This window comes from Lissotriton helveticus, chromosome 2_1 (genome assembly GCF_964261635.1).
Source record: "Lissotriton helveticus chromosome 2_1, aLisHel1.1, whole genome shotgun sequence".
Classification (NCBI taxonomy): Eukaryota; Metazoa; Chordata; class Amphibia; order Caudata; family Salamandridae; genus Lissotriton; species Lissotriton helveticus.
This window is the reverse complement of record NC_136059.1, coordinates 1,950,682,558-1,950,709,670: the sequence shown is the minus strand read 5'-3', so window position 1 is coordinate 1,950,709,670 and position 27,113 is coordinate 1,950,682,558. Positions and strand designations below refer to the sequence as shown.

The 27,113-nt window shown below is 43.2% G+C and overlaps 1 protein-coding gene across 1 annotated transcript in view; it reads right to left on the bottom strand.

Moving 5' to 3' along the window:
- Positions 1–27,113, bottom strand: part of LOC144819983 (uncharacterized) — a 255,521-nt gene that overhangs the window by 136,571 nt on the left and 91,837 nt on the right. The window contains exons 4-5 of the mRNA XM_078677656.1: positions 3,783–3,849; positions 3,591–3,682 (exon numbers count right to left, since the gene is read on the bottom strand). Coding sequence (XP_078533782.1) covers positions 3,591–3,682; positions 3,783–3,849 — 159 coding nt within the window. The remainder of the gene's footprint in view (positions 1–3,590; positions 3,683–3,782; positions 3,850–27,113) is intronic.

Genomic DNA, 27,113 nt, shown 5'->3' with positions numbered 1-27,113 from the left:
GAAAGTAATTAAAATACTACATACATGACAGAATGTAATATAGATAGATAGATAGATAGATAGATAGATAGATAGATAGATAGATAGATAGTAGATAGTAGATAGATAGATAGATAGATAGATAGATAGATAGATAGATAGATAGATAGATAGATAGATAGATAGATAGATAGATAGATAGATAGATAGATAGATAGATAGATAGATAGACAGACTTACAGACAGACAGACAGACATCTGGACGGCCAGACAGATATGCACGGTAGGCTGGATGGAATGGAGGATAGATGTAAAACAAAGAAGCATGTCTCTACTTCGATCAGACATAGATGCTTTTAAATGATTAAACAGGAATGATGTGTATGGCTTGGTCAGATTTAAGTGACTGGCTTATCTGAACCAAATAAACATTTTGTATTTATTCTTTTATTAAAAGAGTATCTTGTATTTGTTATATATTGCTTGAAGCCATTATAGCAAACACATGTTTTATTTTCCTATGTTTAGGAAGTGGAGGTTACTGAGACTGGTGTGGGAGTGGGGCAGGATTAAAGATATGTTTTTTTAAGTAATGGGGTAAGGAATGGTGCTTTTGAGTATGTAGGGTGATGGGGGAGGCTGCAGGGTGACAGGTATGTTTTATGCATCTGGGGAAGGGATGGGTATTGTTAATGATTTAAGATGAGGATGCAGGAAAATATATATATGAGCAAAAGATCAGAGAGTTGTGTAGGCACAAGATCCGGTATTTTTTTTAAAGTAAGCAAGGGGTAGTAGACATGAAGGAGTTGAGGTCATTAAGTGAATGGTTCCCCTTTGGCTTTGCAAAACCTGCATAACCGATCAATTTCCACCTGGACTACCTCGATGACCACAACCACTCATCCCTACTGGAAAACCTTGCCACCATCGGACTCAAACAACTGGTCACAATACCAACCCACTAAACAAGACACACGCTCCAACTCATCTACTATGCAAGCTAAAACATCCCGACAGCCAAACCTCTGGACCAATCACCACTGCGCCCACTTCTCCTTCACCAAACCCTCCATACGCCACCACGCCCACCGCGATCCTCGCAGAAGCTGGAACATGGTCGCCGAAGACCAGCTCACCACTTCCCTCAGTAAAGCCCCACCACTGACATCCATGGATGCCAACACCTCAGCACGCAAACTTCACCGCTGGATCTCTGACTGCACCAACACACTGCCTCCACTCAGGAAACCCTCAGGCAAGCAGACCTCCAAGAAAGCCAGATGGTTCTCCCCCGCCTTCCAAGAGCCCAGGCGCACCTGCAAATGGCTTGAGAAAAAATGGTGGATCAGCAAGATCATGGCACACCAGGCAGCCGTCACTGCTCACCACCACATCATCAGAAGAACAACGAAAGCAGCCATCCAGGAACACATCAACGCCAACGCACACAACAGCCGTGGTCAAAGAATACCACAAATCAAGCAAAGAAACAGAAGACATTTCCCCCTCTCTAGACCTCTGTAACAACCTAACCACTGTCTTCCACCACAAGATCTACAACAGCTTCGCAACCCAAGACCCACCCGCAACCACCGCACCCAATGGCTCCAGACCCCAGCAGACTTGCCCAAATGGACCACCCACACCTCTGACGACACTCTCAGGATCATGAAGAGCATCCTCTCTGGAGCCCCCTCAGATCCCTGACCTCACAATATGTTCAACAGAGCCGGCACCTCCATCACACCCAAACTCTGCCATACCATCAACTAGTCCATCGAGTCCGCCACCTTCCTGGAAGATTGGAAGCGCACAGAGATTAATGCCCTGCTGAAGAAACCCTCTGCCGATCCAATGGACCTCAAAAACTACAGACCCATCTCTCTGCTCCCCTTACCCGCCAAAGTCATCGAGAAAGCCATCAACTCCTAACTAAATGAGCTCATCGAAATGAACCACATCCTGGACATCTCCCAATCAGGATTCAGAAGCAACCACAGCACCAAGACCGCTCTCCATGCCGCTACAGATGACATCCACACCCTCCTCGACTTTAGCGAAACTGCTACTCTCATCCTCCTGGACCTCTCAGCTGCCTCTGACATCATCTCCCACCCTCTGTGCAAGACTCCATAATGCTGGTATCCACGACAAAGCCCTAGAATGGATCCGCTCCTTCCTCACAGGCCAAACACAGGGAGTTAGACTTCCACCATTCGACTCAAAACCCACAGAGATCAGCTGCGGAGTGCCTCAGGGATCCTTCCTGAGTCCCACCCTAATCAACATGTACATGGCCCCGCTTGCAGCCATCGTAGGAAGCTACAGACTCAACATTGGCTCCTATGCCGACTACACCCAACTGATTCTCTCCCTCATAGACGAACCCAAAGCTGCCAATAGCAACTTTCACAATGGAATGAAGGCAGTCGTCACCTGGATGAAGGTCAGCTGCCTCAAGCTTAACTCATACAAGACTGAAGTCCTCATCCTGGGCTCCACCCCCTCCACCTGGAATGACTTCTGGTGGCCTGCATCACTCGGACCCCCCCCCCCACACACAAAACTGCGGCATCATCCTGGACTCCTCCCTATCAACAAACTGCCAAATCAATGCCGTTTCGTCCTCCTGCTTCCACATGCTCCACCTGCTTTGTAACATCTTCAAGTCGATGCCCACCGAGTCCAGGAAAACAGTCTCCCATGCGCTCAGCAGCAGCAGACTTAACTATGGCAACCCACTCTACAGCGGTACCACTCAGTAGCTCCAGAAGAAACAGCTGAACATCCAGAACACCTCCGCTAGACTAATTCAGAACATCCCACACCGCAGCCACATCACCGGCCATCTGAGAGACCTTCACTGGCTACCTATCAACAAAAGAATTACATTCAAGCTCCTCACACATGCCTACAAAGCTCTCCACAATGCTGGACATGCATACCTCAACCACCGCCTTTCCTTCTACACTCCCACTAGACACCTCCGCTCTGTCCTACTGGCCCCGGCCACTATCCCACGGATCCACAAGACTACGGCTGGAGGAAGATCCTTTTCCTACCTCACTGCAAAGACCTGGAACTCCCAACCTCTGCACCTCTGGCAAACTCCATTGCTGCCACAATCAGGAAGGACCTCAAGAACTGGCTCTTCGAATGAATAGCAGATCCACTCCCCCCCACTTAGTGCCTTGAGACCCTCACCGGTGAGTAATCACGCTTTATAAGAAAGATGATTGATTGATTGATTGATTGAAGAAGATCAGCAAAACCGGGGACGAGAATTTGAGGGGATACATAAAGCAATCTTGTAGATGGGTAGCTGTTAACAACAAAGAGTTTTCAAACTCGTGCATGAGTCGCCTCAAGCTTCACTCTTATTGTCAACCTCATTTCACTTGGGACCTACGGTGGAAAACAACCCTGATATTGATGGTTACCTGTCTATAATACTTCATGTTCCTTCGTATTTATGGTCACAATGGGAGTTTCTAGTGGGACATGTTTCTTAATCTGTCACAATACCCATAGTGATTGAAACTGAGAGAACCACATGCCGCAGTCTAATACACCATGTCAGTAATACAAGTAGAATATTCAAACTCTACCTGATGAATGTAGCTCTTGCGTCCCATCTCTGTCTTCTTCTTGTGTTCCTCTTCAGCTGCAGAGTTTATCATGTGCTCAATAGCTTTGCAATCTGTGGTACCAAACAGAAAACATGCAAGTTAATGTGCAACATACAACAAATAATGCAGGTCTGGATGAAAAGGCTAGGCTTATTAAGATAATATATTTACCCCTTTCACTGGCAATTTTCATCCAAGCTTGAGCTGCTGTACGTGTGTTTGAATCACTGAATATATGCTGCAATAAAATTAACAAACAGGACAAAAAGTAAAGATTTAACAATTTTCATCTGAAGCAATTAGCTTTCACTGAGTGCATTGTATGAAGCAAAAGTCATTTAACACATTGCATACAAGTGCAAAAGGCTTTCAGGTAATATTCACCAATCTTATAATAAATACCATGACATATTATGTTTCTGGTATAAACAGTGCCCTCATCCTGCTAGTCACAAATGTTTTAAGAGAAGATCTAGGTGTACCCAGAGCGCTTCCAATATTTTACGTATCAGTCCTAATAAAAGTAAAACAGGATATCTGTGTGCTACTACACTTCTGAAGGTCTTTTACCCCCTAAAAGTGGAAGGCCTATATGGCACAGTCACTGGTGAAATAAATTCCATGAAACAATCACTACACAGAAAACACTCAAAAACTAGAACAACCTTAAATACTCTCCTGACGTAACATTATTGGAGGTGAGTTTGGAGAGTCAGGTTGTCAGACTTAGTGTCTTTTCACATCCTCCCTGTATTGAGTGCCTAGTGAAAGAACAGAATCAGATTCTAGGACTTACGGAGTATGTATGACACAGGAGAGCTGGCTCAAGTAACATCCTGGGGGGGGGGGGGGTCAGCAAAAGTATAGGGGCTGGATCTGGCAGAATGAAAATACCACAGGAGTGACTGTAGTGTACTTGGGAAGGGACGATGTCTTACATCACAAAGGAGTAGCTATCATCCTGTGTTGCAGGGGACAGAGAAATGTGCTACTCGAGTGGAAGCCAGTCTACATCAGACACATGATTGCCAGGTTAAAAGGCAGACATATCAACACCACCATTACCCAGTGCTATGCTCCTACAAATTACAAAGCGGAAACAGTCAAGGACATACTCTACCAAAAGATGCATGCTGAGCGAAACCAAAACATTACAATTGTAATGGAGGACTTAACTGCTAAAGTGGGAAATGACAACCTGAACCATGACAGAGCTACCGGAAAGGAAGGTTGTGGAACAATGAATGACAATTGTGAAAGGCTGTTGGATATTTGCACCATACATTATCTGGTTCTAGGAGGTACTCTCTCCCCCCTCTGTGATTTTCACAAATGAACTCGGTGCTTACTCTATGGCAGGCACAGACACCAAACTGATAGCCTGATGATAAGCAGATGCTCACTGCAAGATGTCAGAGTGAGGAGGGGCATGGACAACAGCAGTGATCCTAATCTAGTGAAGACGAAGCTTAGAAAAACAAACACAAAACATCAGGATGAAAACACATCCATGTGGCAAAATTATAGGACCCCAAGACAGAGAAGGCATTCGTCTTACAAATCAAAAACAGGTTCCAACTCCTGGCAGATACAATAGATCAGTCTGAGCCAGCTGCAGACGCACTCAACAAGAAATGGGGACATATCTCTTCAATATATGTGAAAAGTAGTCAAACCTGTTTGGGGACCAAGCCAAGGAAAGGAAAGAATGGATATACCAAGATACATTGAAAGCTATTGAAGACAGGAGGGCAGCAAAAATGAAATGAATGGAGGCCATATATGAGAAGCTGCAGAAGTACAAGCAACAGTACATAGAAGCAAACGGAGCAGTCAAAAGAATGACAAGAGCAGACAAACAGACTCATATGGATAATCTTACCATTCAAGCAGAGGAGGAAGCCAGTAGAGGAGAATGGAGGAAACTCTTCAAGATCACGAGGATAGTCAGTAGTCAATCTCGTATAATATACAACACCCCTTGGGCAAAAACGGCAGATTACTCACAACAGAGAAAGAGCAGGTACCCAGTGGGACAAGCACATCAAAGAAGTCTTCAGCAGACAAGTACCAACAAGCAAAGCAGACACCCAAGATACAGAGGCTGTTATGTTGTGAAATACATGTATATCGCTTTAACACTGTTCATTCCATATTCCATTCCGAGTGTTCCTACTAGATGTATTCTAATGTGTTCAGCTACTCCTGACTGCTAACCTGTCTGGCTGTGTACCTGCTCCGCTATTATATTAAATCCACTTTCTACTTAATTGAAGTGTGGTCCATCAATTCAACAACTGGCGACGATCGGGATAATTTTTTTACATTACTGAGAAGCCTGTATACCGCTTTTTTTTATAATTTTTGGAATTCTAACTTTCTATAGTGGACGACGTGGAGCAGAGACGACGTTACTGCAATAGAACAGCGCGCTGAGGACGGTAATCATTTTAGCGCGAGAAATCCTGGTGAGCGACACTTTATTTTTAAAAGAATATATAAATTGTCTATAACTTTGGATATATTGCTAGTGCTAGGACATCTGCGCTCGAGCACTCACCGTTGCTGGATTCAAAGCGCAGATCGAATGCGCGTGTCCTCTAGCCTGGAAGTTCTCTCTGAGAGTCGCGCTGCTTCCCTGTGACGTCATACGTTCGCTGCGAACGTGGCGCATCACATGATGCGTAGCGGCCATTTTGGATTGGGCAGGCCTACTCGTTATGAATAAAAAAAAAAAAACGGAAGACGTTTTTTTTGTTTAATTTGCCGATTTCAACACCCACAAGTCGGAACTACAAGGCGGTTACAGGTAATCTTTCTTGAACGCTTGGAACAATGCTGCTTATCTAATTTTTAGACACTTTGAAGAATATCAACATTTTCAAAGCAATTGGTGGTGAAGACTGGACAGTGTAAAAAAGGAACTTGTGTTAATCTTCTCATTACTCACTGAACAATTCCACCATAAACAGCTTTATAGCTTAGTGATAACTTACCTCAGCAAGCATCAATTATTATATTAATTCATCTTTTTACATCAACATGAGTCAACAAACATTTTCTTTAAGTAACCCTCAGGAATTCTGGTGCAAAGGTTCCGAACCAACATTGAAATGGCTGGAGTGGAAAGACTATTTTCTTAATTATATTGAGACTGTAGATTCCGATGGTAAAATGTCTGCTGATCAAAAGAAGCGTATTCTTTTACATTCCTTGGGTCCAAAAGGGCTCAAATGTTATAACCAAATGAACAAGCCCATTGTAGGGGGAGGGGATAGTAACGTTTTCACAGTAGCTCTATCCAATTTAGACAAATATTTCTCCCCGAAGGTATGTATAGGCATTACGCGTTACAAATTTTACCAAAGAAAACAGTCTAAAAATGAATCTGTGGATGACTATGTTGGAGAGTTAAAAAAAATGGGCAATGATTGCGCTTTTGGGGGTTTACTGGAAGATTTGGTTCGTGATCAGGTTGTAATGCACGCTAATAATCCTGCAATTCAGGAACGTCTTTGGATGAATGGTGATGCTTGTTTAGAAGACATCCTAGCATTAGTTCGTAAAGCTGAGTCATCTAGTAGATGTGCAAGTGCTCTAAAATCAGAAAGTGTCAATAAAGATGTAGTGGCTAAAATAGATGCAAGTTAAAAAAAAAACAGTAATTTTAAACAAAAGAATGAAACATGGGCAAAGCCTAAGTATAGTAATGAACCTCCCAAATGTTATAGGTGTGGTAGTTTAGAACATTTGGCGTTTGCCAAGTCGTGTCCTGCCAAAAAGAGTAAATGTGGTGCTTGTGGACTGTATGGTCACTACACTAAAGCATGTAGAAGAAGGACAAAGACTGTCAAGTGTATTCAAGAGGACCTTGCCTCTGATGAGAACACTTCTAGTGATGAGGACCAAGCATCAGATTGTGCTGTAGTCTTGAAGAAGAAACTACTCCTCAACATCAGGGATGGTTGTTTACTTGTTGATAACAAACCTGAATGTTGGATACATATAGGAGGTGTGCGTATCAAAGTATATGCTGATTCTGGTTCGCCCTATACAATTGTAAACGAAGATATATGGCGTAATACATTTGTGGACAGAGTTGGTCCAAAACTGTCTCCTCCAGATATTGACCCAGAGGGTTATAATGGTGGGAAGATTGATATTGTTGGTTTTCGTTGGCTGAAATTTGAGTTCAAGAACCGTAGATCATATGGCAAGATGTATGTATCAAAAAAAGGTCCATCGGTTTTAGGGTGGAAAGACCAAGGGGATTTACATATTATTCTTGACCCCAACTCAGTGGAAAAAGTATTAGTGATGGATGAGGGTACCAAAACAGGTGAGGAACTGTTAAAAAGATTTCCTGCAGTTTTTCAAAAGACAATTGGCAAATTAAAAGATTTTGAACACAAAATAATTTTAAAGGATTCTGCTGTACCTAAGATCCACAAAGTTAGAAGTGTGCCAATCGCTTTAAGAAAAGACGTTGCAACGGAACTTGAGAAATTGGTCTCATCTAACATTATTGAACCTGTTGAGGCGTCTGCTTGGGTTTCTCCTTTAGTGGTCGTGAAACGCTCCAATGGTAAATTAAGATATGTGTGGACCTTCGCCATTTAAATGATAATATAGTGGTAGATCAATTCCCTCTGCCGAAGATTAATGAGATGTTAGCTTTGCTTGACGGGGCTAAATGGTTCACTACAATAGATTTATCATCTGCGTACCATCAGATTCCTTTGTTTAGAGACAGCAGAAAATACACTGCTTTCATAACCCCACAAGGATGTTACCAATTTAAAAGGATGCCTTTTGGCTTGGCTTCGGCCGCAGCTGTTTTCCAGCGTTTAATGCACAGGTTGTTTTCCACAGTTAAGAACACAAAGTTTTTTCAAGATGATATTCTCATTTTTGGAAAGGAAAGGGCAGATCATGACAACACTTTGAATGAAGTTTTAAGCATTCTAAATGACAAAGGTTTAACAGTTGAATACACCAAATGTACTTTTGCTAGTGATCATGTTACTTACCTAGGCCATGTTATAGATTGTGATGGGATTAAACCAAAACCTAACTTAGTTGATGCTATCAAATGTGCTCCTTCCCCCAAAGGAAAAGATGATGTCAGATCCTTTATTGGTTTGGCCGAATTTTGTTCAAAGTACATTCCAAACTTTGCGACCAGAACATATAATATAAGACAGCTGTTAAAGAACAAGACAAAGTTTGTTTGGTCGGTAGAATGTGAACAAGATTTCGAAGACATCAAAAGCTGTATTACAAATATTGCTTCTTTAAAAAGTTTTAATCCTGATGCCCAATCTATTATCACCACAGATGCCAGCATTAAAGGTTTGGGTTCGGTTTTATCCCAAGTCGGTATGAATGGTAAGGAACAAATTGTTGCTTATGCTTCCAGGTCACTCTCGCCTACAGAAGAAAAATACTCTACAATTGAAAAAGAAACTTTGGCATGTGTATGGGCGGTTAATCACTTTAGAGCTTTTGTATGGGGTACTAAGTTTATTTTGCGCTGTGATCACAAGCCATTACTCAGAGTCCTAACTACTGAAGGTACCGTTAACACCTCAGCGAGAGTTGCCAGACTTGCTATTAAGCTGCAAGATTATTGTTATAAAGTGGAATATGTGCCTGGCAAAGAAAATTGTATAGCTGATTTTCTTTCTAGAATGCCTAAGCAACTTGACGAATGTGAGGATGAATTGTGGAATTCATTCCAGGTAGCCTATGTACAAGATATGGAAGGTGCAGGCATTTTGAAGGAGAAGTGGGTTGAAGAATATTTGAAAGATAAAGAGTTATCTTTAGTGAAATTCCATCTAGCTGGGTCCTGGCCGAAGAAAGTTGATGGCAAGCATCCCTTGAAGCCTTTTTGGGAAGTTAGATTAGATTTAAGTGTTCAAGATGGCAACATCTGGTTTGGAGAGAGAGTCATACCTCCAAAGACTTTGCGGTCGTCCATCATGGCTTTATGCCATGAGGGGCATTTTGGCATAGTCCGTTCTAAACGCACTGTTAAAACCTCATTTTGGTGGCCAGGTATGGATGCAGAAATTGATAAGTTTGTAAGGAGCTGTAAATCTCGTCAAACAGCTGACAAATCACTGGTAGTGTGTAAGCCTCCTATGGGCAACATGACTGCACCTACTTCTCCTTGGGAACATTTAGCTATTGATATCATGGGTCCCATTGGCTGTGAGCAAAAATATATTTTAGTCTTAATGGATTTGTTTTCAAGGTGGCCTTTTGTAAAAATTGTAAGTAAAGCTGATACTGAGACTGTTTTAAAATTTTTGGACAAATCTTTCACTTTGGAAGGTATTCCTTCAGTTTTACTAAGTGACAATGGTGTCCAATTTACCTCTAATAAGGCAAAAGAGTATTTCAATAGATTAGGTATCAAGCACAAGACCACGGCTCTATACAACCCAAACAGTAATGGAATGGTTGAGCGCTTTAACCGTGTTATTAAAAGTACTATTCAAATGTCTGGGAAGAATAAGGAGTGGGAAGTTCAGGTTTTGAAAATGGTTTGGTCATACAGAACCTCGATGTGTGAAGCTACAGGTTTTCCTCCTTTTGTACTTATGCGTGGCAGGAATCCACGTACCAAGTTTACTCCAGGATGGTTGTTTAAGTCTAATGTGGTGAATTGGTCTGAAGATGTTGTAAGGGAAAGGAGCCAAGCTTCACATCTTAAAAGCAAAATGTTGTATGATACAAAACATAAAGTGAAGGATGTTGATTTGATTGTTGGTCAGTGGGTAAGAGTAAAGAAACCTTGTAAATCTTCCAAGGAGGAAAGTGGTTTTTATGAACCTATGCAAATTGTAGAAGTTTTAAACAATTCTGTTCGTCTATCTGATGGACGAGTTTGGAACCTCAAAAGGATTGCCAAATGTCCTCCTCCTCAAGTTGATTCTTCTTGTCAAGTTTCATCACAGAAGTCATCTGATTTGTTTGATTTAGAGGATTTGTTTTGTGCTAAGTCACCTGATGCTTTTGAGACGTCTAATACTTCCAGTTGTCCTGTTTCAGATGTTTCTGGCCAGATTTCATCAGATTTGGGTGCTTCTACTTCTTCTAGTTCGGCATGTGATGAAGAGGTAAATGTTTTTAGAAACCCTAGGCGTGAAAAAAGGCCTCCTGTTTGGTTAGCGGATTACATTTCTGAAAATTTTCCTTTGTAATGTTTTTTTTTCTCTTTTCTCATTTCTAAATTTATTTTTGTAAAGATGGGGGGTGGTGTCGGGCACATTGTTATAAGTTTAATTTCTATAATGTTCAAAGGGGGATGTGTTATGTTGTGAAATACATGTATATCGCTTTAACACTGTTCATTCCATATTCCATTCCGAGTGTTCCTACTAGATGTATTCTAATGTGTTCAGTTACTCCTGACTGCTAACCTGTCTGGCTGTGTACCTGCTCCGCTATTATATTAAATCCACTTTCTACTTAATTGATGTGTGGTCCATCAATTCAACAGAGGCTTACTTGGATGTGAATACTGCCCCACCACAGAGAGAAGAAATCATCACTGCCACCTGATCTCTCAAGAATGAAAAAGCTTCTAGCCAAAACAACCTGAATGCAGAAATGTTCAACACATACCCTGAAAGATTAGTCAAGACCCTCCGTCTACTGTTTACATTGATTTGGGAGGAAAAGAAAGAACCATATGACTGGAACCAAGGCATCATTGTCTAGATTCTTAAGATGGGAGCATTAATCAACTGTAACTAATTTTGTGGATTCACCCATCTGTCGATCCTGAGTAAAGTCCTGGCAAAAATCATTATACCCCACATTTCTGATGCAGAGGACAAGCAGTCAAGGAAATAACTGGCTGGATTCTTCAAGGGCATAGGATGTGTGTATTAGATGTTTACACAACATCATAGAGCAGTGCACAGAGTGACAGAGACAATACTTCAACTTAATTGAGTTTGAGAAAGCCTTTGACAGTATCCATCACTACAGCTTCTGGAGTATACTAAGAGACTATGGTATATTGCAGCAGATAGTTCTCATCAAGAGCGTCTATGATAATTTTACCTGCAAGGTGGGAGTTAGAGAGTGAAGCTTCGAAGTCAAGACCGGTGTGAGAAAGGCATGCATGACATCAGCGTAGCTCTGTAACCTTCTCATCGAGTGAGTGATGCAACACACAGGACCTGTTCTTGCTCTATCACACACCAGCAATGCAGGAAAAGATGTTTCGCCTCATCATATGTGCACAGCAAGTGAGCCTGAAGATCAACACGAAGAAATCAGAACTCATGCCACTCAACAACCCAATCCCTTAACCAATCAAGGTAGATGGAAAGGACCTAGCTATGACTGAAGAGTTCACCAACGTAGGCTGTACTATCAAACATGGTGGAGGGGAGAGCACATTAAACAAGGCCAAGAATGCCTTCAGGATGCTGAACAATGTTTGGAGGTCATCTCAGTACAGTACCAACACTCAGGCTGTAGCAGAGCAGCATTCTGGCCACACTCTTGTATGGATCAGAATGCTGGTGGATGACAAAAAGCGACATCACCAAACAGTCAGCCTCCACGCCAGTAACCAGAGAAGAATCTTCCACAGTTTCTGGCTGTAAACAATCGTCAACTAGGAACTGCTCACAAGATTCATGCAAGAGAGCATGGACACAGTCATTATGAAAAAAAGATGAAGATGTATAGGACACACTATCAGAAGAGAATAAGATTAATTCACAAGAAGGCCTCTCCACTGGACCCCAGAAGGCATATGGAAGAGAGGCAGGCCAAAGAACACCTACCTGTAGGCGAACTATGGAAACAGAAATGAAGACCCTGAACCACAGTTGGGGCAGTGTACAGAAACTTGCCCAAGACAGACAGAAGTGGAGGTTCTTTGTTGCTTTCTTACGTGCCCATCAATATAACGAGCAATCAGTAAGAAAGTAAGTATAACCTCCCTGAGATATATGAGCCGTAACCAGGAAAGAACAAACTTGTCTTTGTGTTTTCAGAATCTCCCACTACACAATGGCCTAGAGGTGAGCTACTGTTACATCACAGGAGTGACATCAGGAGATATTACCTCATGAATATTACATTGGGAGTCTTTACATCACAGGTAAGTTTCCAATATTTTACATCGCAGGCCTTTACTTTGCAGATAAGTTAATATTTATTGTTTAAAGTGACTTGAGTTTACTATTTTATAAATATATATATATATATATATATATATATATATATATATATATATATATATTGAAATGAAAAAAACAAAGGTTATGATGAAGCAAGATTTCGCATATTACGCGACTTGCTTGAGTCAAGAACCTCGAATAATTTATAATCCTGTAATACAACTCGTATGTTTTACTAATTTCCTTTATTTTGGATATGCATGTATCTTAGTGATGCTTGCCTATGTGTTTTACTAATACGAATAACCCTTGTCTTAATATGGCCGCCGCTTGAGAATTTTCTATTGCGCATGCGTTAGTCACACTCACGTGACGTGACGAAGTTGCAGTTCTGGTGGGAAAATGTGCGCATGCGTATTCGCCTCTAAAATGGCTGTCTGAAAACTCACATGGTGAAGCTTGCGCAGATGCTCTCGTGTTATTGTTTGTTGCACTAATTCATAATAGCATAGTATATTTTTGTGGTAAGAAATATAAAGTAGCTACTCATGATATGTAGTAAAAACATTTATTTCCTATGTTTAATTTGTTTTCGCTTACTTTTCATGTACTGCGGTATTGAGGGTCTGATGCACGGCTCAAGACTCCATATTAAGAGGATAGTCTGCGCATGTCCAAACTCTGGCTGTGGCATTGACAAGATGCCAACTGAAGGTCCCTGCCAAGATGTGCCTGGGAAGATGCACCTTCACCCAGCCGGAGAAACAGAATTTGTACTGCATTCGCAACAATTGTATACTCTGCTATTGTATTCTGTAGAATAGGTCATGGGAACCCCAAATTCACTAGGCGGTTCCATAACATGCAAATACGAGCTTGTAGAAGTTTGTTCTGATTGGTGTGTTGACCTATCCTACCTGGGGACCAATCGAAATTGGGGATTCTGACACTTGCAACATTTGGGGGGTGGTACACTGACCCAAAAACAGTATAACTAGCCTAGTTTTAGCTAGATAATTTGTCCGACTTGTCTGAATAGCTGACCTGTCACTGACCCAACGCACTCAATAGGTGACTGAATACAGAGCGCTGCGGAGCACTCTGTCCGAATTTGACCATAGACTCTAAGGTTTTACTAAACCTTAAGTGCTGGCGGAGCACTTTACTGGGGAGTTCGCTAACCCAATCGGGGTTCTGACTGATAGCTGCAGAGAGGGTGGAGCGCAGGCGTTGCTTCCGAACTGCGGGTGCTGGTCGTGCCTTGGTGGTCCTGTCCTGATCCTAATCTGGTTTTCCTGTCCTGTCCTGGGGTGTCTAATCTGCACCTGCTGTCCCATAGATGACTGTCCTTCCTTGGGGTATTTCCTGTCCTTGACTGATCCGTGGCCAGGGTTGGTCTGCACACCTTTCTAGGTAAATATAGTGCGAAAACTCTTCACTGCATCTTCTATTTTTCTGTCTTTGCTTTAATAAAGACATTTCTTTGCATATGTTAAATTTTCCATGCTTTCCGCAACCTATTATAAAAGTCATACAGCATATTTTCCGTAGCATGTTCCTATGTTTCCCTACCTTTTAGAACACATTCTCTCCATACTGTTTATGAAACTGTGGTATATAAATTTCTCCTGAAATCTGATTTTACGTAAAGATGCTAGAACTATAGCGTGTTCCATTTTTCCCCCTCCTATAGATGTATAGGATTTCCAATCCTTACTTTGCAGTATTTTCCCAAACCAGTAAAGTCTAGTTTGTGATCCATTTTTCTAAAATCTATTTAGTAGATCGCATTGTTATAACTTTCTTTTAGACTCATAAATGGTTGCCCTGACACTGTTTCTCTATGGTTATGTTCTTTTCGTTATCTTGATTATTGATTGCCTTCTAACTGTAAACTTGATGATTTCCGAACCTGATTTCTAGATAAACTTTTAAAACTTCCCAGTTGTCTGTGATCATTTAATGCAAAATAGAAATAAGTTGGGATTTGTATTTAGCCTGCTTTTCTTTTACAGCTAGCTCCCTGATCCATTGTGGATCTTAGGTACCTGTAACGGTGGATTGGTAAGTCAGGTACAATAGAAATAAATAGGAAGGAACCAGGGTTGCTGGTAGAAGAATTGTTAGGTCACCCGATTAATGTATGTGATAAATTGGAAAAATATGGGCCTGGTACGTGTATGGTGAAAATTATTGGCCGGGTGACCTGCGATCTCTATCAGTAATTTTCTGGTAGCAGAGGTATGGTTAGGGACTAGTTAAAGTTAGGTAGGACTAGTTAAGCTAGATAGGTTGGATGCTGCTAAAAGGTTATGATAACATTTTATTGCTGCTACGAGGGTAAACAGTTTGTGTGAATTGATCACTCACGTGAAATGTTTGCTTTGAAAAATTATGAAATGTTTTAAATTGTTTTTCTTATTATTGTACTGATATATGTATTAACCCACTCGTTAGTAAAGTGTTTATATGTTTGTTTGGAATCCCCGGGGAATTGAATAGCGAATGGTGAAGAGAATCCACTTCGCGTTGAGGTCACTGGCCTAAGGAAGGTTAGTGCAGGTTAGGCAGAACTGGAAGCACTAACTAGGGTTTTTCTGAATGTTTGTTTGAATAAATGATAGCGACGCGATCACTGGCAAAACTTCTATTGTGAGAAAAACCTAGTAAGGGTCACATCGGAAGGAGTAGTAGGTTCATCGGAGCTTGGGTGATAGCAAAGGGGTTCGCTGGTGAAATTTTAGACTTAGTATATATCCCGGAAAGAAGTGGATAAGTCAAAAGAAGTAGCAGGTTCCCTAATGCTTGCGTGAAGGGTAGGCAGAAGAGATCTATCCGTAGTGTATGAAAAGTAAATGGAAGTAGTTTACTTGCAGTGAAACAAATCTTTGCTGTCTAGACACTTGGGTACAGTGGCGAATGTGTATTCGTTGTTAAATAACAAAGCACTTGCACTTTTAGAGAGAAGTTAAGTTTCCGTTACCTTGTGAGGGAGGGAGTCAGTTGCGGAGCTGCTCTGACGTCACTCTGTGCCGCGCTGGAATTGGTAGACGCAGCGGGTGTGTATCGGAGCTGGAATTGTAAAGGAGGGGTGAGTGCCGAAGCGTGAGAACCTGTCTCGCGAAAGGCCGCGCACCCATTGGTCGAGATTATTTGAAACCGTGCACTTCATTGGTTGCACGAAAATAAGAGACGCACTTGGATTGGAAGTAATTTGTAAACAAAGTCACTAGAAGAAATCGTATGTGGCACTCGTATAGACCGCATACTAGACCTGATCCACGATATTTAGGGTTTGAGAACGATCAGTGGAAAGGGCATAAAACCGACATTATGTACGGAAATAAGAGAAAACTATCCCTTGTAAACAAAGTAAAGAATTATTTCAAAAAGGACAAGCCGATTAAAACCAGAGAAGGTGTTGTCATTCCGCCACCAAATACTCCCGCATCTTTTATGATGTTTGATAAAGGGTACCACTTGTGTGTATGGTTGGAAAACTGGGCGGAGTACACCAAGGATGACGGAATTTTGGCTTTTCCGTTAGAGGGTACATTCAATGGCAGAATTCTATTTAATTTGCGAACCCGAATGAATGACTTACATCCCAGACCTAGATTCACGCAGTACGAAGCTTTAGAGGAATGGGAGATCGAAGCTTTTGAGAGAGACAAGCCCCGAATGGATAAAGGGTTAACAAAATTTTATCCAAAACTAAAACAAGAGACCCGTGATAAAAAAATGAAACAGTGGAGACAGAATATGATCGTAGAAGGGTTGTTTCCAATGATGCCAATGGGTGGTCCTCCCGCAGGAGAGAAGAGAACAGAAAAATGCAAACATTGGGTGCCCATGGGGGAGTCGGATGATGAATTATTGGATGACATGTTTATGAGAAGTCCGCCTCCTTATAATGAAGGACACCGACCCTCTAGTGAAGGGGATAATTCTCGGAGACCTCCTCCCCGGGAAGAGGCCAGATCAGTAAGTGTAGGAGAGAGTTGTCAAATACCTCCGTATAATGAGGGTTTGGGACCTCTAGGTGCTAGAGATAGCTGTCAAGGAGCACCATTTTGTGGGGAGTCAAGATATTCGAGAGAAAGAGCCTTCTGCTCTAGACCTCCCTATGAGGGTGAGGCAAGGCCTTCCACGTCAGGAATTCCGTTCTCAAGACCCCCGTCTGAGGAAGAACCAAGATCCCTAGGTACAGGAAGTCTGTTCGCAAAACCTAATTACGGTGAAGGACCAAGTGAGACGCATCCCACTGCCCCGAGTTATGCCCCAACTTTGATCCCGCAGATATTACATGACAATTCTTTAGACAGGATGCTGGAGGACAGGGAACGAGAGGCTTTAGCTAAGCAGAGAGCCGAGATAATTCAGAAAATCTCCCAGTTAAATACAAGTCCTGAAGCCTTGACAATCCCGGTAACTATTGGACCAGTGGTTCCACTGTATGGGGATAGACAGGGAAGTCCGAAGACTCCAGTTATTACTCCAGTTGTAGCACAGCCAAGACCGGAGCCCTTAATTGTGGATGACCAGACCAGTGAATGTGAGTCCGAGGTCTCGCTAATGGATCTGCCCATTAGGGGTGCAGGAAAAAGGTTACAGAAAAGACATAATCCTTTCAACACGAGGGAGATTCAAATGGAATCGACTTCGGGTACCAAGAGTGTCACATTGGTGACTCCTGAAGAAATTGAAAGGTGGAGTCGAGAATTAGAAAAACAAACTCCTCAGTCGAAACCTTTAGATATTTTCAAGCTTAGAATAGAAATGGAAGAGCTAATGGCAGGAAATGTAGGTTTAGACAGATTAAATACCTATTCCGTAGAAGAGTTGCTGTTTATCGGCAAGAATTTAACCCGAAACACCAGAGTGCTCCATGAAAAATTAACAGACACTGCAGCTAGTATGGGAATCAATATTTCAAAATCAAAGCCACTGCAGAAACCCTATAGAGCTGATTTTTCAGACAAAGATCTGGAAAATATGAATGTGTCAGGAAAAAGGGCACAGGTTAAAGAATTGTTGACCGTGTTGCAAAAATGGGGAGACGTAGAAAAGTGGAAAGCCAGGTGGGCAAAGAAGAAAGATGAGGCCAGATCTAAACAGACGACTTCGTTCTAAAGGAAGCTGACAAACCTGAGCAGTTATACCCTATGCGTGAAGTGCCAGGTGGAAAATATGTGCACGTTCCATGGTCCAGACAGGATATTGTGTCCTTTACCAATGACTTTCCAAAATTACGAGAAAAACCTGTGGACTGGTACAGGCAGGTGGAAAGGTTTGTAAAGGTGCAAAAGTGCTTGTGGAAAGACCTGGATGGGTTTTTCGACATTGTGGTTCCTGTGGATTTATGGACCGAATGCAAGGTTGCCATTGATTGGCCCAACAAAGAGTATGACAGGGACCCTGTAACCGGTGCTCCCTCTGATGAGGTAATGAGAAAATATGACCAGGTCATGTTACATCTGAAAATGAAGGTGCGTGCAAAGGAAACTGATTGGACCAAAATAGATAGAACCACGCAGGAAAGGGATGAGTCTGTGCACTCCTTTTATGAGAGACTGTTACAGGTGTTCAAAACTTACAGTGGAATAGATAACATCGAGATGAAGGACATGACCCATGTCATTTACAGGTTTGTAAACGGTTTAAGACCCGAAATTTGCCAGTGGATCAAAGACAATAAGATTTGTTGGCAGTCTAAGAAAATGGATGAGGTCCTACGGTATGCAAAGTACTGTGAGGACGAGATGGCAGATAAGAAAAAGGCACTCAAGGAGAAGGTCATCTGGGCACAAGTGAAGCTAGCAGAACAACAGGAAAAGCAGTTGAATAAGATGAATAAGAATACCCAAAATCAAGGCTCTGGGGGTGGAGGGAAGCCCAAGGTAAAAATGAGCAGAGAAGAAGCTAAAAAGAAATTTCCCTGCCACCAGTGCGGAGAAATCGGGCACTGAAGAGACGAGTGTCCATATTTACAGCATGATAATACCCAAACCCCTGATTTAACTCCACAGACGCAGAATGAAAAACCAAGAGAGACTCAGCATCAGGTAAAGGCAAGTCAATTGCCCCAAGCGCCAAAACCAAATTATAAAGGAAAATCACCACAGGGTGATGACATAGACATCTGGGGAGGCAATGAGAATAGAAATGCAGCAACTTCACAGTTTTTGTTGAATGATACCTTTTTCTGTGACGACCAATACTGACGGGGCCTGAGAGGGGAGGACAAGGAGTGTGTTCTTGGCGCCTCCTTGCCGGTAGACCAGTCAGGGCCATACATTGAAGGAAAGGTTGATGGAAATGATGTTACCTTTCTATTGGACACTGGTGCTACCCGTTCTACTGTGAGAACAGCGGACGTTCCAAACCTACCCCTCTCGGGAGAAGCAATCCAAGTAGTGGGTGTATCTAATCAATTGATTAGTACCCCAGTTACCGAGCCCATGGAGATCACAATAGGGAATTTCAAAGAAATGCATAGATTTGTAGTTTGTGATACCAGTCCAGTAAACTTACTGGGACGTGATTTGTTGTGCAAAATGAACTGCACCATCTTTTGCACACCAAAAGGTGTCGAAATTCAAACCCCAGACGAGGATGGCATATACAAATTAATGTTAATTAGACCAGACTCAGAAATTAAACAAATGACTATACAGGACTTACCTGAAGAACTCCAAAAGACAGTGAAACCAGAAGTATGGGACTTTACAGGAAAGGATGTAGGATTAATGGCAAATGTAGACCCAATACAAATAGCCATGAAAGAAAATGCAGTTTATCCTAATACCAAGCCATACAAAATGAGTGCAGACGTGAGAGCAGGAGTTGCCATTGAAATAAAAAGACTGCTAGAAGCAAACATCATACAAGAAGTGATGAGTAGCCCATGTAACTCACCCATAATTGGAATCAAGAAACCTAGTGGCAAGTACAGGGTAGTGCAGGACCTGAGAAAGGTAAACAAAATAGTGGTTCCTTGTAGTCCTATTGTTCCAAACCCAGCAGTGATCCTATATCAGATTCCCTGGGATGCTGAATGGTTTACCGTGATAGACCTATGTCATGCATTCTTTTCGATCCCATTGCATCCAGATAGCAAATTTCTTTTCTCATTTGCTTTCGACAGTCACGTGTACGTTTGTAATCGGGTCCCTCAAGGGTACACCGAAAGTCCCTCTATCTTTAATCAGATTCTAAAAAAGTGCCTTGAATCTTTAGTGTTACCTGGAAATTCTGTCTTGGTGCAATATATAGACGACCTTTTGGTGGCATCTAAAAGTCATAGAGATTGTGTTGTTGACACCATTGCTTTACTGAATCACCTAGGTGAAAAAGGACATAAAGTGTCCCCTGACAAATTGCAGTTCTGTACAAAATCAGTGAAATATCTGGGGCACTAGATAGAAAAAGGCATCAGAAAAGTCACTTCTGAGAGAGTCAGAATAATTCGGAACATGCAGTTACCCCGTACTCAGAAACAAATCAGAATGTTCCTTGGAGTGGTAGGTTACTGCAGACAATGGATTGTGGGATTTGCAGTCCTGGCAAAACCTTTGATAAAATTGATAAAGAAAGGAGCAAAAGACCCAGTGGAATGGGATGATGAGGGCATGACAGCATTCACTAAACTACGAGAATGTCTGTGTACAGCACCTGCTTTAGGGATGCCTGACTATTCTAAAGAATTTGCACTATTTTGTGACACACGAGACAATTGTGCACTGTCAGTCTTAACACAGGAGCATGGTCTGACGAGACGTCCAGTGGCATATTTTTCTGCCACTTTGGATCCAGTAGCTGCTGGATTACCCGGATGTCTGAAAGCAGTAGCTGCAACTTGCACGAGTCTAGAACAGAGTGAATCTATTGTAATGGGACATCCTGTAACTGTGTATGTTCCCCATGCAGTTGTGATTTTATTGACCAGAACTAAGACCCAGTATCTCACCCCTAGTCGGCTGACTAAATACGAGAGGATTCTCGTGGGTGCGGCGAATGTGGTCATTACTCGGTGTAATATCCTGAACCCAGCTACCCTGCTCCCTGACTCAATGATTATGGAAGCCGAGGGAGAGGACGAACATGACTGCATAGATCTGACAGAATTCAGTACTAAACCACGCCCAGACATTAAAGAAGTACCTTTGCCTGTAGAAGATGAGGAGCTGTTCGTGGATGGCTCATGTATGAGACACAAACTTGTAGGCCTAAGTGCTGCTTATGCTGTAGTCACTGTAGACGCCATTAAAGAAGCTTCCTGTTTATATGGAGTAAAGTCTGCACAAGTAGCCGAATTGATTGCATTGATAAGAGCCTGTAAAATTGGGAAAAACAAAAGAATAACAGTATATACTGACAGTCAGTACTGTTATGGAGTTGTGCATGACTTCGGCCAATTGTGGCTACAGAAGGGAGTTTCTGACTTCTTCAGGTACTCCCATCAGAAATGGGAAAGTTGTACAAGATTTACTGGAAGCAATCCAATTACCAAAAGAATTGGCAGTGGTCAAATGCGCTGCTCATAAATCTGGCATTGACCATGTAACTTTGGGAAATAATTTTGCTGATGAAGTGGCCAAACATTGTGCCAGAAATCGCATGTCTGTAAATATTAAACTGGGGGGACCTGGAAACAGCTGTCAACTTATGGTGTTTGAAGAGGTGCCTACCTGGGAAGAGTTGAGAGATTGGCAGCATGCGGTGCCAGAAAAAGAGAAAGAAAAATGGAAGAAACTTGGTTGTCGACCGAGAAGTGAGGATGGTGTCATTGTGGGCCCAAATGGTATGCCTGTGTTGCCTAGACATCTGCTTGCTTCTATGGCCAGACTGATACATGGAAATTCACACACTGGTAGGGATGCCATGGTTCTGGTTTTCCAACAAACATGGTACAATCCGAAGTTCAGGAAGGTAGCAGAGTCACTCTGCCAGAGGTGCTTAACATGTCAGGAGTTTAACGCTGGGAAAAGGACAGTAGTCGAGTTGGGAAAAATTGGAAAATCAGGAGGTCCCTTTGTAAGAGTACAGATTGATTTCATCACAATGCCTCGCTGTGAGGGAATGGGATATGTCCTTGTCATTGTCTGCCTGTTTTCAAAATGGGTGGAGGCCTACCCTGCCAAAAAGAGTGACGCCATAACTGTAACTAAATTTTAACGCCGAGAATTAATACCTAGGTTCGGGGTTCCAGTCACAATCAGATAGAGGAAAACATTTTCAGAATGAGGTAATCGATCAGCTCTGTAAGGCATTTAAGATCACCCAAAAATTGCACTGTGCATATCGTCCAGAGGCTTCTGGAGTGGTGGAGCAAGTAAATGGCACTATAAAGTCAAGGTTAGGGAAAATGTGTGACTCTACAGGCATGAACTGGATAAATGCTTTACCTCTTGTTCTGATGGGACTTAGAAGTATTCCAGATCGGAAAACAGGCCTGAGCCCTCATGAGATCCTGATGGGAAGAGTGATGAGACAAGCATGGGTACCAGGACATAAACTGCTAAACATTTCTGATTATTTGGTACTTGAGTACTGCAAGCAACTGGGTGACCAAGTGCGTTCTATCTCTCGCCAGATTGGGGAAGACGCCGTCGCCAATCCAACAACTCCAGTCCACAAATTGGTTCCTGGCGACTGGGTTAGAATCAAGAAACATACTCGTTCGAGTTGCCTTGCACCGAGGTGGGGAAAACAACACCAAATAATACTGGTGACCACGACAGCGGTGAAGTGTGCCGGCGTTCCAAAGTGGATCCATGCCAGCCATACACAGAAGGTGATTCCAGACGAGAAAACTAACGCTGAAGGTTGTCCAGCTGAAGGGTCTGCAGAAGTTGGTCCTGAAGTAGCTGATGACGAACAACCGAGCACCAGTCAAGATGATTGGATACCCATAATCGACCTGACTAATGACCCAATCAGAACAAGAAGTCAAACCTATGCAGATAGAGAGTGGGATAGAGAGGAAAAGATAGGCACAGGCGAAGATCCTCAGATTATTGAGATTCACGTCAAGTCTGAGGAGGAAGAAGGACAGACAGGGACAGAACAAGTGATCGACACACCTCCACAAACTCCTGAAATAGAAAAGGGACAGACCAGAATTAGTGAAAAGGTTCAAGCAGAAGAAAATCAAGGGATCGAAGTGCTTGAACAGGATCAGATAGAACTAGAAGAACGTGTTCAGGACACAGAAACAGAGACGCTGGAAAGTCAAAATCAGAATACACCTGAACAAGGCCAGCTTAGTAACCAGGCAGAAGAAATAGAAGAAAGATCTGGAACTAGTCAGACAGGAAGGGAAGAATCAGAAGTGTCACAAACAAACGAAAATAAAAGAGCATTAGAAGAAAGCCAAATCACAGTGCCAACTAAAAGACTCAAGAAAAAGAACCATATCGAACCAAGATATATTAAGAGACTGAGACTGAGAATAAAAACAGTAGAGGAGAAACTTGCAGAAAGAAGGAAAAGTCCTCGTATTGCAGAGCAAGTTCGAGAAAGTTCACAAAGGAGGAGTGACCGAATAAAAAGACTGAACGAAAACTACCAAGATCCTGAATGGACATATTTAGTATTAGAGGAATTCGAAGATCTTGATATTACTGACGAAAGTGACGAAGAACAGACAGCTGATTATTCTGCCGAGGAAGACGAACCAACCTGAAGTTGTGCAGGGTAAGCTACCTGTGCAAAGTTACAAAGAGGGGTTGAGAAATCTTCCTCTGAACGAAAATGTCTGATTCAAATGTGAATGGAAGGCCTAGACGCAGTTGTTGTAAATCATGCTGCAGAGTATGTATATGTAATTTCAAAAAGGGGGTGGTGATGGACAGAGTATCTGATTTAATCAGAACACTCCTACCCAGTCAACAGATCAGGGCTTGATCCATCACCGTTTTTTAGCTCACTGCACCATCCCAGTTCAGAACCTGACTACATGCAAATTAGTCTGTCCCTGGCCCAGTGCATCATGGGAACAGGGCAGACCAAACTACCAAGCCAATTCTTCACTGGAAAGGAAACAAGCTTCCGGGGACCGGTTTCTGGCATTACATCCGTCTTCGGCGCTGCTTGCTTGAATCCTGATGGTGCAGTGAGCAAGGGGCTCATGTCTGAGCATACCCTTCCACACTCATGGTGGCCAAAATATTTTCAAAAAGGGGGTGGTGATGGACAGAGTATCTGAGTTAATCAGAACACTCCTACCCAGTCAACAGATCAGGGCTTGATCCATCACCGTTTTTTAGCTCACAGCACCATCCCAGTTCAGAACCTGGCTATATGCACATTAGTCTGTCCCTGGCCCAGTGCATCATGGGAACAGGGCAGACCAAACTACCAAGCCAATTCTTCACTGGAAAGGAAACAAGCTTCCGGGGACCGTTTTCTGGCATTACAGCCGTCTTCGGCCCGGCTTGCTTGAATCCTGATGGTGCAGTGAGCAAGGGACTCATGTCTGAGCATACCCTTCCACACTCATGGTGGCCAAAATAATTTCAAAAAGGGGGTGGTGATGGACAGAGTATCTGAGTTAATCAGAACACTCCTACCCAGTCAACAGATCAGGGCTTGATCCATCACCGTTTTTTAGCTCACTGCACCATCCCAGTTCAGAACCTGGCTATATGCAAATTAGTCTGTCCCTGGCCCAGTGCATCATGGGAACAGGGCAGACCAAACTACCAAGCCAATTCTTCACTGGAAAGGAAAAAAGCTTCCGGGGACCGGTTTCTGGCATTACAGCCGTCTTCGGCCCGGCTTGCTTGAATCCTGATGGTGCAGTGAGCAAGGGACTCAGGTCTGAGCATACCCTTCCACACTCATGGTGGCCAAAATAATTTCAAAAAGGGGGTGGTGATGGACAGCGTATCTGAGTTAATCAGAACACTCCTACCCAGTCAACAGATCAGGGCTTGATCCATCACCGTTTTTTAGCTCACTGCACCATCCCAGTTCAGAACCTGGCTATATGCAAATTAGTCTGTCCCTGGCCCAGTGCATCATGGGAACAGGGCAGACCAAACTACCAAGCCAATTCTTCACTGGAAAGGAAACAAGCTTCCGGGGACTGGTTTCTGGCATTACAGCCGTCTTCGGCCCGGCTTGCTTGAATCCTGATGGTGCAGTGAGCAAGGGACTCATGTCTGAGCATACCCTTCCACACTCATGGTGGCCAAAATAATTTCAAAAAGGGGGTGGTGATGGACAGAGTATCTGAGTTAATCAGAACACTCCTACCCAGTCAACACATCAGGGCTTGATCCATCACCGTTTTTTAGCACACTGCACCATCCCAGTTCAGAACCTGGCTATATGCAAATTAGTCTGTCCCTGGCCCAGTGCATCATGGGAACAGGGCAGACCAAACTACCAAGCCAATTCTTCACTGGAAAGGAAACAAGCTTCCGGGGACCGGTTTCGGGCATTACAGCCGTCTTCGGCCCGGCTTGCTTGAATCCTGATGGTGCAGTGAGCAAGGGACTCATGTCTGAGCATACCCTTCCACACTCATGGTGGCCAAAATAATTTAAAAAAGGGGGTGGTGATGGACAGAGTATCTGAGTTAATCAGAACACTCCTACCCAGTCAACAGATCAGGGCTTGATCCATCACCGTTTTTTAGCTCACTGCACCATCCCAGTTCAGAACCTGGCTATATGCAAATTAGTCTGTCCCTGGCCCAGTGCATCATGGGAACAGGGCAGACCAAACTACCAAGCCAATTCTTCACTGGAAAGGAAACAAGCTTCCGAGGACCGGTTTCTGGCATTACAGCCGTCTTCGGCCCGGCTTGCTTGAATCCTGATGGTGCAGTGAGCAAGGGACTCGTGTCTGAGCATACCCTTCCACACTCATGGTGGCCAAAATAATTTCAAAAAGGGGGTGGTGATGGACAGAGTATCTGAGTTAATCAGAACACTCCTACCCAGTCAACAGATCAGGGCTTGATCCATCACCATTTTTTAGCTCACTGCACCATCCCAGTTCAGAACCTGGCTATATGCAAATTAGTCTGTCCCTGGCCCAGTGCATCATGGGAACAGGGCAGACCAAACTACCAAGCCAATTCTTCACTGGAAAGGAAAAAAGCTTCCGGGGACCGGTTTCTGGCATTACAGCCGTCTTCGGCCCGGCTTGCTTGAATCCTGATGGTGCAGTGAGCAAGGGACTCATGTATGAGCATACCCTTCCACACTCATGGTGGCCAAAATAATTTCAAAAAGGGGGTGGTGATGGACAGAGTATCTGAGTTAATCAGAACACTCCTACCCAGTCAACAGATCAGGGCTTGATCCATCACCGTTTTTTAGCTCACTGCACCATCCCAGTTCAGAACCTGGCTATATGCAAATTAGTCTGTCCCTGGCCCAGTGCATCATGGGAACAGGGCAGACCAAACTACCAAGCCAATTCTTCACTGGAAAGGAAACAAGCTTCCGGGGACCGGTTTCTGGCATTACAGCCGTCTTCGGCCCGGCTTGCTTGAATCCTGATGGTGCAGTGAGCAAGGGACTCATGTCTGAGCATACCCTTCCAAACTCATGGTGGCCAAAATAATTTCAAAAAGGGGGTGGTGATGGACAGAGTATCTGAGTTAATCAGAACACTCCTACCCAGTCAACAGATCAGGGCTTGATCCATCACCGTTTTTTAGCTCACTGCACCATCCCAGTTCAGAAGCTGGCTATATGCAAATTAGTCTGTCCCTGGCCCAGTGCATCATGGGAACAGGGCAGACCAAACTACCAAGCCAATTCTTCACTGGAAAGGAAACAAGCTTCCGGGGACCGGTTTCTGGCATTACAGCCGTCTTCGGCCTGGCTTGCTTGAATCCTGATGGTGCAGTGAGCAAGGGACTCATGTCTGAGCATACCCTTCCACACTCATGGTGGCCAAAATATTTTCAAAAAGGGGGTGGTGATGGACAGAGTATCTGAGTTAATCAGAACACTCCTACCCAGTCAACAGATCAGGGCTTGATCCATCACCGTTTTTTAGCTCACTGCACCATCCCAGTTCAGAACCTGGCTATATGCAAATTAGTCTGTCCCTGGCCCAGTGCATCATGGGAACAGGACAGACCAAACTACCAAGCCAATTCTTCACTGGAAAGGAAACAAGCTTCCGGGGACCGGTTTCTGGCATTACAGCCGTCTTCGGCCTGGCTTGCTTGAATCCTGATGGTGCAGTGAGCAAGGGACTCATGTCTGAGCATACCCTTCCACACTCATGGTGGCCAAAATAATTTCAAAAAGGGGGTTGTGATGGACAGAGTATCTGAGTTAATCAGAACACTCCTACCCAGTCAACAGATCAGGGCTTGATC